Genomic DNA, 14,418 nt, shown 5'->3' on the forward strand with positions numbered 1-14,418 from the left:
ATTATAATATATAACTTTTACGTAATTTAAAAGAGAACAAATGTAATTTCACTGAAAATAAAATATAAATAATAATTAAACTGTACGCATTCTCCTTAAGATTCAATTAATATATTAATATATTATAATATGTATATTTATATTACCTAACTATTATTGTATCTTATAATTAATGTATAAAAAAATAATAATTATTATAAATTTTAAAAAATAAATTAAATTAATTGCTGATATTGCTTCTCATTTATTCAGATAAACAAAAAAATTTATAATAACCGATAAGTGTAATTCCCATCCCATGTTGAACCATTTGTATTCAAAGGCATAGAGAGCATACAAAAGGCACATGTGGATGAGAGCTAAAAGTTCCCCAATTGGTGGGAGCGGTACTTGAGACACGAGCATACCTTGCCCCAAAAATAACGCCTGCACCAGGATACTGAATAATGTATCTGCCACTAATTTACTTACACTTGACAGTAATAACGGTCTGCCTTGTCGGTGTCGGTATGCACTGTCCGCTATATCCTGTTACAATAAATTATATCTCATTTTTTTAATAAATAAATTGTTTTTTTTTGTTACCTGAAACCAAAGACTATTGACAATCCGACTCAATAAAAATAATGGCAGCACTCATATGGGGCCATTCCCATTGTCGGCCAGCGAGTACCCAAATATTAATATACTGGAATTTAATTCGCGATACTGTTTCGCATATTTAAATATTTTATATCATCTATTAATTTAAGCGTCCGTAGATCCAGACATTTTCCCAAACCTTTTTCCAATTAAAGCTAAAAATAAGTCACTACCGGAACTTATTAGTCCACGACACCGGATACTTGAATTAAATAATAATTTTCCTCTACACATCTATATCCTATACCCATTGAATTAATAATAACACACAGGAAATCTAGTTAATTATAAATCCAATTGTTTGTCATTGATCTTAAGTAAAATATAGATTTTCCAGCTTAATTACCGGAACTATTACAGCCCTCTTTTCACCCTATTCCATTTTATCACAAGTTTCTATATACTTTCATCGGTTCTATTATTATTCAAATTCATTTCCGGTTTATTTTACTTGATAAAAATATTTACTCCCTTGCGGACCAACCCCAAAACTTGCCGCTGTTTTTAAGCTCTTTGAGCTTGAAATCATTTCAATATTTTTGAATCTACTTGAACAAATGATGTAAAATTTTTAGAAAAGTTGATGGCCAACAAGATCTTTCGATTGCTGCCTTAACCATCCAAATCGGTTCATTAGTTAAAAAGTTACAAAGAGTTTACACACACAAATACAGACACTCGACATCATTCTGAAAACAGTCAGAATAATTTCCTGTGACCTTAAAAACCCGACATCTGATAAAAACTCGATTTTCACAAATCGGGGTAAAAACCATAACTTCCTGAATTTTTCGAAAATCGTTGATTTTCTTAGCGGGAAGTTAAAAATACATATATTTTAATAAAAGAAAATGCACCCGTTTGTAGGCATTAATTTTCGGATTAGGATGATTTTTTATCAGCGTCTTCTTCAAATCTTCGAGTATGAAGAAACTAAGCCATGTTTTTTATAATGTCAAAAATTAGCGTCTTTATTTTATATAAACATATAAAATTACTTAAAAAAATCAGATCTTTTTATTTGCTTTGAAATTTTTTTCATTCCTAATTCTAATAGTTAAAATGTATACCCTCATAATAACTTATGATGGTATGAATTTTTCTTTTCAAGATCAAATAAAATTTATCAAATGAATAAATAAAAAAAACTTACATATCTATTTTTTAATCACATAGGCAATTTTTTTTTTTGTACTTTGCGCTATTTGAAAAAATCTCAAGTCGATTGCCGTGTCATGAACCTTGTTTGTGATTTCCGACAAATACGATACCATTAGGTAGTAACATTCTACCCACGCCGCGTCTTTCACCTTCATCATTTCATTCACCTTCGTACTTGCTTAAATTAACTTATTAATAAATTTATATAAACTCATGCCATAAATTAAAGGAACAGAAAAATTTTAGAAATTTTTTAGTGATTTTTGCAAGGATGTAACTTTGTAAAAAATAATCGTATCAAAAAAGAAAAAAAGGCATTTTGTAGCTTGAAATCTCTAGTTTCGAAGCATTTTCATCAAATTTTAGCAAAAACATTGTAAAATAAAAAGTTGATCACAAAATAATTTCCAACTCGTAATAAGAAAAATTTATTTAGTATTTGTTGTAATAATGTATGAAATTTTTTAAATTTTTATTCTAGTTAATAAATGACCCTCTGAAATCTAGTATTTAAACTCAACTTGATTTTGCAAAAAGTTTTATTTCATACAATTAATTTGTGTTAAAATTTTTTTTTAATTTTATAAAAAAAAAAAAAATTTCCAATACTACACTACTCGAAATAAATCTTTGAATTCAAAGAATCGATTTTTTGTGGGTCAACACGATATCAATCTTTACTATCCGCCTATTATAAATATATTTAAGAAAGAAAGGATTTGCGTGCTGGATATGCAGAGCCTGTGATGCAGGAAGGAAACGCTAGTGCACTTATTGAGATGCAAAGAGATAGCCAAGAAAGGGGAGGAAGATGACAAAGAATATTTGGAGACATGGAACCAAGTACAGGACGAGGCAGAGGCAGAGGCAGAGGCAGAGGCAGAGGAAAGGCTAATGACAATACTGAGGGGAAAAGTAAAAAGTAAATAAAAAATTGTGTGCGGTCATGAAAAAGTTTCAAGAGACCCTGCGTGATGCAGTGTCAGACAACTTGGGGCAAGAGGACAACCAAGATGACGTATAAATAAGGAAGGAAAAAAAAAAAAAGAAAAAAGAGTGCAATAAATATATTAAAAATATATTTAAATAAAAGATGAAAGAAACTTTGTATGAAACATAAAATTCGTTTAAATAAAACCTATTATTATATTATTAAATAATGATACTTACTCTTATATTTGAATAGTCATATTTATAATAAGTTTTTATTTATGACCAATAACTTATTGATAAATAATTAGTTACCGTGGTAATTATTTAAAATAATTGAGTATTTTAAAATAAAATTAAAATTTATATTTATTTATTTATTTATTTGTTTGTTTGTTAATGAGTGAATGAATTAACTAATTAATAATTATGGACAATAAGAATGAGAATGGGAGAAGGGAGGAGGAAGTAATAGAAAATAATAAAATAATAATTATTTTTCACGACCTGTTAGAAGACCAATTAACGCCTGCTTTTCTTTTTCTTTTTTTCTCACTGTCTCGAGATTACGCTGCTTCCATGAACTTTTACGAAGTTTTATTGGTCGCGAGCCGACGTATCTTCCTGAAACACAAATAGACACACACTCATCTCATCAACCTCTTTTTATATAAACAATTATAAGTAATGTTAAGAATTTAATTCATCATTTTTATTATTTAAATTTTAAATTCAAATTTATAATTTTAGCGGGGAGTTTAGTATTTTTAAATTTATTTTTTTATTATTAGAGCTAAAAAATTCAATTAAGGATCTAAATTTTCTTTAATTTAAAATTTATTTTTCTCTAACTATTGCGATTTTTGTAAAAATTATTTTAATAACTTTATAACTCCGATCCTAACTATTTCACTTACTTTTACAATCATTTCCTAAATGAATTTTAATAAAATAAATAATTTTTATATTTTTTTTTTTTTTAATTTATATTTTTGGATTTGTACGACAGACTTAGAATTTCCATTCACTGTTTAGATTTGAAACTGTAATTTAAAATTAACAAAAAAAAAAACTTTTACCAAACTCAGAGAATAAATTTACCATCTTCCACTTGAAACTCATCGTCATATCAATAAAAATGAAAAAATAAAATGTTTTTTTACATTGAAAAAAAAATCATAAAGAAAAAAAGAGTTATCAATAATGAATGAAACTTGGCGCAACAGGTGACTGCGTCAGTAGTAAAAGAAAAAAACGAGACAAAGAATTTTGTCCCTTCTTCATTCATGTCTCTGCTCCCTACCAATAAAAAAATTATCTGTTTATTTTTTCTTTTACCTATTATAATACAATACCAAACTAAAAATAACACACTTACTATTGTTAACAAATCAATTCAAGTTGTTAGTAACCCACGCGAGTTAGAGCTTTGATCCTACAATTTTTTTTTCGAGTTTTATTTTGTTTTTTATTTTATTTTATTTTTTTTTTTTTCATGTCCAATACTAAATAATGATTTGACGGAATTTTTCCTCATTTATTTTTTTGTACGAAAAAATTATAACAAATAAATAAAAAATAAAAATAAAATTATGTCTATGAATAGACAATTTTATTTATACATTTACACATATATTGTTGTTATTATTATTCTAATATGTAGGATTTTGTCTTTGAAGTTTGTTTGATGGATTAGTCTAATTAATTTAAGATTTGTGTTTGTAATAGGAATCAAGGATTCAAATTTCTAATTTATTTTCAATAAATTGAGATATAAAATAAATATTAAAATTGTTTTAGAAAAATGAATTAAGAAGAGAAAGAATCAGAAGTGTATTTTAAGTCATGGAGCAAGGTTACACCGATTAATTTAATTAAGTTAATAAATTTAATAAATCGGTACCTCGAACCCCATTCGTATATCCGTTCAGTGTTTCATCATATCCATACTTCTTAATTCATTTATTTTATCTTATTATTTTTATTTTTATGCGGAATTTTTATATTACCGCGAAAAAATATTTTTGTGTAAATACTAGAATTCAAATTTTTATTATTAATTATTAATCATGTTTTTTAAAAATTTCAGGATCAAATATAAAACTTATGAGCTTACTTTAATAAATGTTCAAAATTAAATTCCCATTAAATGTGGAAAAAAAAATCAAAAAAATTTTAAGTATTTTGTAGTTTAAGTTGCTGTATAAAACTATAAAAATCATTTTTGAATAAATTAAATTTCAAAATATTTCAACTTTTTTGAATTTGTTTTTTCTAGTTAATAAAAAATACGAAAATCGATATTACGCATCAGGCTATTGTGTTTATATGGGTTCAACTAACAAAAAAATTTATTTTAAAAAATTGAAAAAATTAATTAGGCCCAAACTTAACAGATTTTTTTTTTTTATTTTTTTTTTTTTCACAATATAAAAATATTTTTAGGTCAGAATGAATAAAACTCCAAATCGCTAAAATAATGGGGGCATCCTAATATATATTTCTCCCTCTTAATTTCAAAAATTTATTTGAAATAGAAAAAATATTCTTTTAATTAAATACTTGAATAAATGTTTGACAAAAAAAAAAAAAATTTCTTTATTTCTAAAGCTACGAAAATATTTAAAATTAAATTATATTTAAAATTTTTTTTTTCATTTTTATCGTCACGATTATTGTAATTATTATAAAGGTGATTAACAGAAAATAATTATTGACAATTAAATAACAAAAAAAAATTACATGAAGAATGCAGTGGGTGGGAAATAAAAATTCTGATTGGTTGATTTAAACGCAAATAAAATCCAAACAAAGTTACTAAACATTTGAAGCATCTGAGAATTGGAAGTGGGGATGGAATCAAGAGGTAACCAGTAGATAGATATATAATAAAATGGCTTATAATTCTGGTGTATATAAGGGGTTGTGGGAGTTGCCAGTGGAGGTTGTTACGAACCACGGGGTTGAATAAGTTGAATACCGTGGATCCAATCGTTCCCGGTCACACTTTCTCGCGATTACTCCGAAGATTTATAATTACAATAATTCGAATTTTTCGTCTCTTGGCTAACTATTTAAATACATTTAATCAAATAGTTGTATTTTCGAAAATTTTCATTGTTTTTTAACCGCCAAATATTTAGTCAATCATAACAGTTTTTTTTTTATTTATTAATTTTTTTTTTTTTTTCAAAGTGAGTGTGTCATTTTGAAATCAATAATTCTTCAGTACAAGGTAAGACTTTGTATTAAAAAAAAAATAATAATAATAATGTTATTTTTAGTTTAAGTCTTCATTTTCAAGGTTCCAAAGTTACAGGTGTTTTTAATTTAGAATTCCTTGTTTCAACTCGTTTTACATCTAAGCTACTGATTGTATGAAAAAAAAAATACTACAAGGCTTTTTTAGATTAAAAAGTTAAATTAGAAAATTTAAAATAAAAATTATTTCAATTTCAAACTACATATCAAAATACATTAACTAGAAACGTCTGTAATTCAAAAACAATTGGATTTACGTAAAAAATCATGAAAGCTTTTTTTGTAGGAAATTAAATTTTCTAGAAAAACGCATTTCAAACTTTTTATTCTAAAACTGTAGTATAATTAAAAAAACTTATGAAACTAAAATTTGACAATTTGAATTTAAAATCTATCACTTGAAAGTAAATTAAATCTTAATTTTTTTTGTCTAATTATTTATTTATTACATTAGTTTAAAAAAAAAAAAAAAAACGTAATGAAAAAATTAAAAATATAAAATTTGAAATAAAAAAAAAAAAATTTATCATCAACAAATATAGCCTAGATGATTCAGATAAATAATTTTATATACTGTCACTTTTATTGTGTATCCAAAATTCTGAATTCCCATTCAATATAAATAATAATAATATTATAAAATAAATAAATAAAAAAATCCGCGCAAATTATTTTATAATAAATAAATAAATGTATAAATTTAAATAATCGCCCACGTAAAATTTAACGATCACAAGGCGCCAACTAATTTACATTTTATGTGTTTGTTATAAATATACACGGAATTTATTTTAAAATAGTCGGACGCATTTTTAAAATACTTTTAAAGTGTAAACATAACTAATGAAATCTATAAATATATATTAATATTAAAAATAGATGATATAATTTTTTTTACCATATAAAGAAATAAATTTAATATTTTTATTTCAGGAAAGTTAACAATGACAAGATTAATAATTATTATTTATTTTATTAATATCAATTTTATTATAATGGGTCAAAGTGCCCCATTAATAAATTCGCCAACCTCAACGTTAACATCAGATTTTAAGTGGAGAGAAAATACACTGACGCCTATTTGGCTACCAGCAGTACCGATTACAAATAATAATTATCCAATGAATGATTTTAATTTTTTGTAAGTTTATCAAAACTTTTTTTTAAAATATGGAAAAGTTTTAATTCAAATCGTTAATAAATTATTAAAAATACAAAAAATATAGTTAAGACTTATTTTATAAAAAATTTAATTTCATACAATAAAGGTCATGAATAATTTTTATGTAAATTTAATTTATTTTTTTAGAACAATAAATCAAAATGAATGGGAAAACGGATCGATAAAAAAATTTTTACCAGAAGTTGAATCAGCGTTTATACCACGACAAATAACAAGTAGATCAGTAAAACGAGATTCTATTTTATCACCAAGTTGGGGTGCAGGTGGATTACCTTTTTCTGTTCTATACATGAATTCACATAACTCGCGAGTCCATCCTACTACCGGTAAATATATTTACTCAATTCAAATTATAAAACTATTTTTTTTTTTACTACAATACGCCATAAAAATAAATTTTATTTTATAATTTCAAGACCTTCACTTTAACAAACTTATACAATCATTTATTTGCAAATAAATTATTCTGCTACAAGACTTGAAAGACCGAGAAAAAGTTTATAATTTTCATTTTCAATTTTTTGGTAGAACCCAAATACTACAGAGACAACTTTAAGATGTCTTTTAAAAGGATAAGGCAAATTTTTTTTTGTCCCAAAGTCACCTTTTTTGGTATAAATATGACATGCAAATGTTGGTTCCAAAGACAGAGAAGAGTTGTGTTGTTTTTCCTGATTATTTTAATTAAAAAGTCATTTAAATGACTTATTTGACACGTATTTGTAATTTACTTTTTATCGTCACTTGTATCAAATCTTTTAAGTAGATATTTTTTCGGTGACATAAATTTCTGATCGTTTTGTCAACATATTGTTGCCTTATCGATATGTCAAAACGTAGCCTAAAAACTGATTTCTTATAGATGTCACAAAGCCAAGTGTGTCCCTTGGGAATCTTTAATAAGAATTAATTGAAACGCCAACACAAAATTTCAAATTTTACGTTGTATATATTCAAAATTTTTAATTTTTCTCGCCATTCATTTTTAATCCGATAATTTTTTATAGAAAAATGATAATCAAGTTTTATAGAGTAGTGACTCAAAATTTTGTTTAGAGCTAAGACTATTCTACCCGAAATTAAAAGAATTAAAAAAAAAATACTTATTTGAAACTTGTTATTATAAATATTTAGATACGAGAATAAAAACGAAGAAACCTATAGAAAGTACACCAGTTAATAAAAATCGTATAAATGGGCGGAATTCACCAGGACAACGAAGGCAATACTCAATTATCCCACAATTATTTATATCTTACGGCTGGAGTTCATTTGGGAAATGAAAATAATAAATTTATATTATTTTTATCAGTGATATTATTTATCAAGTCGTCAAGAAAATTAATTTTAAATATGATCTCTGAATTAATTAAAAATTGATCTCATTATTTTTGTTATATTTAAAAAAATTTTTTAAAATTATTATTTATTAAATTTGTAAAATAAAATATTTATTAAATTATCTAAGAAATTTGAAATTATTTTTTTACCTAAAAGATAATCTTGTGGGTACTTATTTATTTTTTTATTTTATCTAATTGGGTACTTTTTCTATTGGAAATTTAATAATTGACTTAAATAAAATATATATATTTAAAAAAACAATTTAAAAAAACTCACCATTCATTTCCTTCATAGCTTTGATAAAATCTTGGGGATCTTTGAATGATACAAATCCAAAACCTTTTGTTTTATTTGTTCGTTTATCTCTAACAACTTTAGCACGTTGGAAGCTTGGATATTTACCAAATACTCTTACTAACATTTCATCAGTAACATCATTTCCTAGATCACCACAAAATATCCTAAAGTCGTCTGTAAATAAAAACAAAAAATTAATCAATTGTTTAATAAAATAAATATTTTAAGTAATTTAAAAATATACCTTCATCCCATTCAAGTAGTGACTGATCCTCCCATGTTTGACCACCCGCCATCCTGATAATTTTTTTGTTTTTTTTACCTTTCCCTTTTGGATGACTTTCTTCAGCATTAGCATTAGCCATTATAGAACTGGCTTTACCTTGACTGATGGCAAGTTCAGCAGCAGTGGAGACTCCTTTAACTTTAGGCTGCTGCTTTTTTTTCAAATCTTCATCAGGTATTTTAGTATTTATTATCTGTTCTATTATCTCCGGGCGGATGAGAGGTGTCGTTCCAGCTGATCCTGCTTCGTAGGACTTTGGTGTCCCGCTCAGTATTGATTCATTTAAATTCGTCATGAATGATGAATTGTTGATTTGTCCTGTTGAATAAAATACCGGAGGATTATTTACTGTAATTATTTTTTTTTTTTTAATCATTTTAGTAAATAATTAATAATCAAATTTTTAATTTTGATTATTACTTAAATTAATAATTAAGATTTCTATAATAGAAATCTTTCAAATAGTAGAAAATAAAAAAAACAAACAACATATTTATTCTACAGGTATAGACTATAGAGAAATTTTGATACTCATAAAAACATTTTCGTGTACCAGCTACGCTCCACAAAAAAAACAAAGTTTTAAATAATAAAAAAAAAAATTTTGGCGGTAAATTATTATTTAAAAAAATAATAAGTTTTAGTTATAAAATAAAATGATTGATATTTACCTTGACGAGATACTTGGGGAGGTATCAGAAGAGGTGGCGGTGGAGGAGGTGGCGGTGGAAATCCAATCATTGGAGAAAATGCAAGAGTAGCAGCAGCTGCTGCAGCAGCAACTGATGGTGCTGGTAATTCATGCTGCTCTAGCTGTCGAGCTACTTGACTATATGTATTTACTCCAATTACTGGACGCATCATCGTCTGGACTAATTGCCCTCCTATCTCTGCTTCAAACCTAATTAGTTAATAAATTCATTTATTTTAATGAAAATTTAAAGTTATTTAAAATAATAAAATACTAACCTGCTCATCTCATCCTCCATTTGTCTTAATTTTTCATTCATTCTGATTTTTTTTTTCTTTTATTAATTTATCAATTAATTATTAAATTTCATATAATTTATTATTTATATAAATTTTAATTTAATAATTATAATTCATAATTGAGTTTTTAAAATTTAGGTTATGTACAAATATTTTTTTAAGTTATGATTCATATACAATTTATTTAAAGATTATATATTTTTATTATTATTAATTTTATAATAATTTAATTATTAAAATTTTGTTGCAACGAAAATTTATCTGACACTAGTAAAATAATAAACGTTTACATTACGAATTTAATGTTAAATACTATTAAACTTTTCGATACCCTCGATACAAACTAACGACGGACGACTGTCTGATGTGTACACATATATCGATTGTAAAGTGGTCCAGTAAGAGAATGCACTTCGGAAATTTCCCCCACTACCGAACATTTATAAACTGCGCATGCGCACAGAAAAGTGGGAGAACATTTAGCACATAAAACATCTAGAGTGGGAGTAAAAACCGACGACACCCGAGGTGCATTCTCTTGATAGGATGACAATATACTATCGATAGTAAGGAATCGAATTATTTGTACAGTTAATATCGATTATTAAATTAAGTATGTTCGATAATATAAATTTCAAAAATTTTTAACATTTTAATTACATTTAATAATTGTTTTTTTTATTTTAATTAAAATAAATTATAAATAATTACAGAAAATTGATTATATAATTATTACAACTTGAAACATGAAAACAAAAACAAATAAATATTATTGAGTAACTGATAGAATTTTCTGTACAATGAATACTTACAACAATATATATTATAATTAAGTTATAAATTAATCAATTAAATTAATTATAAACATTATCACCACCTTGGATTTCATTAATTGTCGAGTTAGGTACTTTAAATAGAAGGAAATTTTATCACAAATTCAAAACTGATCATGTTTAAAAAAAAAGAAAAAATATCACAATTAACTATTAAAAAAATAATTTTTCTAAAAAATAATCACTAGACCTAATTTATCATGATAAAAGTTGTTAATATCATGATTAATTATTAATTAATTTATTATCAACTCTATAAATATCGATGTGGGTATTTGAACTCCAGCAAATTACCTCACAAATCCTATAGTCGCTGATCCCTCTTTCAATATTTAAAAAACTAAAACCTATTAATAATTAAAAAATCAATCTATTAATTTAATCAAATCATCATTAGTTAAATATAAAAATATATCTCTGATAAAAGTATCTGGTAGCTGATTAAAAGTTTTGAAAATAATTTTTTCCGTCTTGTCTAATAGCCTGCACCTCTTTAGCACCTTTTTTAATCTAAAATAAACAATTCCCCCATAAATCGGCAGTCTTTTAACCAATTCATCATAATCAATTACACCTTGATCAATATTTCTTACATAAACCGCCAGAGCAATTTCTGTTTTGTATAAAACTCCATAATAAGTTAGATTACTCTTATCAATAATTATTTTTTTCATAATTTTAATTTCTTGTAAACATTTAGTGCGGTATGAGTCAAAATAATGATCTGAGATGAGATTTAAATTTTGATTAATCAGATAATAATTTATAACATGTAATTTAACAAGATGCTGCTTAACAATTTCCATACATCCATTAATATCTTCATTACGATTTCTATTATATAAATTAAGATTATCCATATGATTAATGCAATCCAGTACCGTTTGATTAGCTTCATTAACGGCATTAATATTAATTTCTCCGTCTATTAATAATTTAACAATTTCAGATGATTCAACTTTCAGAGCCTCGTACAATAAAGACGCGTATTTTTTAGCATAATTACTGTCAACTGAATTAATATTTATGTTACTTAAATTTAATAAATATTTTACTGTTGGAATTTTACGACACTCGATGGCAATATGTAATGGAGTTTTATAATAATAAAATTGTGAATTATTTTTACCAGCATCAAAATCATCAGCGTCAATTATTATTGAGTTTTTATAGTGAATTCCATTAATATCGGCGTTATACTTCAATAACAGTTCGATTAATGGATAATTGTTTTGAGAAATTGCAAAATGAAGAGGAGTCCAGTATTTGTTCATAAAATTTGTTGATACAGCGTTAATGTTGGCACCACGGATTAATAATAATTCGACGATGGAAGAATTTTTGTTAATCACGGCGATGTGAAGAGGAGTGTAACCTTCCGCGAAAGAAAGAATGTCTATGTTTGCGCCATGATCAAGGAGTTTTGTTATTAAAGCCAAGTTACTATCACGAACTGCCAGATGTAGAGCTGTATCCCAGTAGTAGACGTTCTTGTTTATGTCAATTTCTGGGTCTTGTAGCAGGTCATTTACTACTTTCAGGTCAGAATTTTTAACCGCGCGGTGTAGAGCTGAAGGTTTTATTGTGTTAACGCACAATGATTCTCTGTTTCCCAACATTTTTTTTTTATTTTCTGATGCTGGAACTGTTTATAACAAAAAAATTTTTTTATAAAAATATATTCATGTGGGTATTCATTTTATTGTAAATTTAATAAATTACATAAAATATTAATTTGTACAAGTTTATCTTACTAAATAAAAACAATTTTAGAAAATTCAATAACTTTATATCATTGTAAGTATAATCATTCCAACCGGAAATAATAAAATTATCTCCAAGACCACGATATTAATTTTAATAAAAAAATTAAAATTCCTTTCATATTTAAAAACTTATTTTTCAACACACATTTCTATCAGTTTCAATTAAATTGAATTTAATAAATATAAGAACATACGATTTTTAGGTTACATTAAAAAATTAAATTATAATAAACCGCCAACAACTTACAGTTTTTAAAATCACCTCTTTTTTCAATTACGTAACGAAAATGGTTTTATTTATCAAAAAAAAAAAAAATAAAAAATAATAAAACAATGAATTTTCCATACGTCAAGTCAAATTATGAAAATAAAAAGTTTATCTCAAATCCAAATAAAAACAAAAAACATCGATTACAATTAATCGAGAGTTTGAATTTCCATATCTCGGGTGCTCTGTTCACAAATGTATCGATTGTTACTAATCGATATAAATTTCGAGTTTCAATACAACTATATGAAAAAGTATAGAGTACGTCAGTACGTGTCATATTACTGAGTAATTAAAGTTTAATAAAAAAAAAATAATTAATAAATATAATTAGTTGAAACAAATTTACTTTTAAATTTCAACGAATATTAATAAAAAAAAAAAAAAAACGATAAATAAAAATGTATTTATTTAGTAAATTAAATATTTATTTATCATTATCAATTTTATTGATAAACATAAACAATATATTAGCTGATAGTGACGAAGATTTATCAAATGATTTATACGTAATTGAAGGAAAAGTATTTCCCTGGGAAAATGCTAACCCTGGATGGCAAATAATGACACATGTAATGGCTAATGGTGGTGAATATTATGGTTTTTTAAGGTTAGTTATTAATTTATACTTATTTATTGACTTGACAATTATTAATGATAATAATAATAATAATAGAGAGGACGGAACATTTACGATATCAAATGTCCCATCGGGTTCATATATCGTCGAAGTCGTAAACCCAAACTACGCATATGAGCCTGTAAGAGTTGAAATAAATTCAAAGGGCAAATTTAGAGCGAGAAAAGTTAATTTTATCCAGACCTCACAAGTTATACAGGTGCCTTATCCATTGAAGATGCGACCGGTAACTCCATTCAGGTATTTCCAAATCCGCGAGCAATGGAGAGTAGCTGATTTTTTGTTCAGTCCGATGGTAATTAATTTTATAAAATTATAAATTTTATTGTAAATTAGCAGCTTTGTGATTTATTTGATGATCTGTTTTTTTTTTAATTAAAATTTTTTTATTTACAGGTCTTGATGATGATTTTGCCGCTGTTGTTAATCATGCTGATACCAAAAGTAATGAATGATCCGGAGACTAGGAAAGAATTGGATCAGTTTAACAGCTTAACCAGCTACAATATGCCAGAAATGTCTGAAGTTATTACGTCTTTTTTGGCTGGAGGTGATAAGCAGAAAACTAAAGCTATAAAAGCAACCAAGAAGCGGCAATAAATTTATTATCTAACAAATTAGTTTAATTTAATATTGTAATTACTAAGATATTTATTGAAAATAGATTTGTTTGCATTTGCATTTGCACTAATTTGAAGAAATTGACCACTGGTTATTGTAGTGAATTGATAAACATGTCGGTATACGATTTTTATCTTTTTTATTAGAAATTTTATTTCATTATTTGAATGTCGAGAAGCAATAATGTATCAAATCC

General features: G+C 25.5%; 4 protein-coding genes across 4 annotated transcripts; 2 read left to right on the forward strand and 2 right to left on the reverse strand.

The window, feature by feature from the left end:
- Window positions 1-3,089: 3,089 nt before the first annotated feature.
- Window positions 3,090-10,430, reverse strand: LOC130673780 (RNA-binding protein 42). The gene is made up of 5 exons (XM_057478984.1): window positions 10,074-10,430; window positions 9,776-10,005; window positions 9,063-9,422; window positions 8,798-8,992; window positions 3,090-3,357 (listed from the first exon to the last, which is right to left on the reverse strand). Exons 1-5 carry the CDS (start codon window positions 10,112-10,114, stop codon window positions 3,227-3,229), a joined length of 957 nt encoding a protein of 318 aa, XP_057334967.1. The 5' UTR covers window positions 10,115-10,430; the 3' UTR covers window positions 3,090-3,226.
- On the forward strand, window positions 5,583-8,623 carry LOC130673782 (uncharacterized). Its single transcript, XM_057478987.1, has 4 exons — window positions 5,583-5,968; window positions 6,928-7,135; window positions 7,304-7,503; window positions 8,312-8,623. The coding sequence occupies exons 2-4, from the start codon at window positions 6,939-6,941 to the stop codon at window positions 8,458-8,460; spliced, it is 546 nt and encodes a 181-aa protein (XP_057334970.1). The 5' UTR covers window positions 5,583-5,968; window positions 6,928-6,938; the 3' UTR covers window positions 8,461-8,623.
- Window positions 10,431-10,879: 449 nt separating the features above from the next.
- Window positions 10,880-13,099, reverse strand: LOC130673777 (putative ankyrin repeat protein RF_0381). The gene is made up of 2 exons (XM_057478982.1): window positions 12,941-13,099; window positions 10,880-12,572 (listed from the first exon to the last, which is right to left on the reverse strand). Exon 2 carries the CDS (start codon window positions 12,544-12,546, stop codon window positions 11,293-11,295), a length of 1,254 nt encoding a protein of 417 aa, XP_057334965.1. The 5' UTR covers window positions 12,547-12,572; window positions 12,941-13,099; the 3' UTR covers window positions 10,880-11,292.
- Window positions 13,100-13,215: 116 nt separating this feature from the next.
- Window positions 13,216-14,292, forward strand: LOC130673781 (ER membrane protein complex subunit 7). Its single transcript, XM_057478985.1, has 3 exons — window positions 13,216-13,571; window positions 13,638-13,896; window positions 13,998-14,292. Exons 1-3 carry the CDS (start codon window positions 13,363-13,365, stop codon window positions 14,199-14,201), a joined length of 672 nt encoding a protein of 223 aa, XP_057334968.1. The 5' UTR covers window positions 13,216-13,362; the 3' UTR covers window positions 14,202-14,292.
- The last annotated feature ends 126 nt before the right edge of the window (window positions 14,293-14,418 follow it).

This window comes from Microplitis mediator, chromosome 8 (genome assembly GCF_029852145.1).
Source record: "Microplitis mediator isolate UGA2020A chromosome 8, iyMicMedi2.1, whole genome shotgun sequence".
NCBI lineage: Eukaryota > Metazoa > Arthropoda > Insecta > Hymenoptera > Braconidae > Microplitis > Microplitis mediator.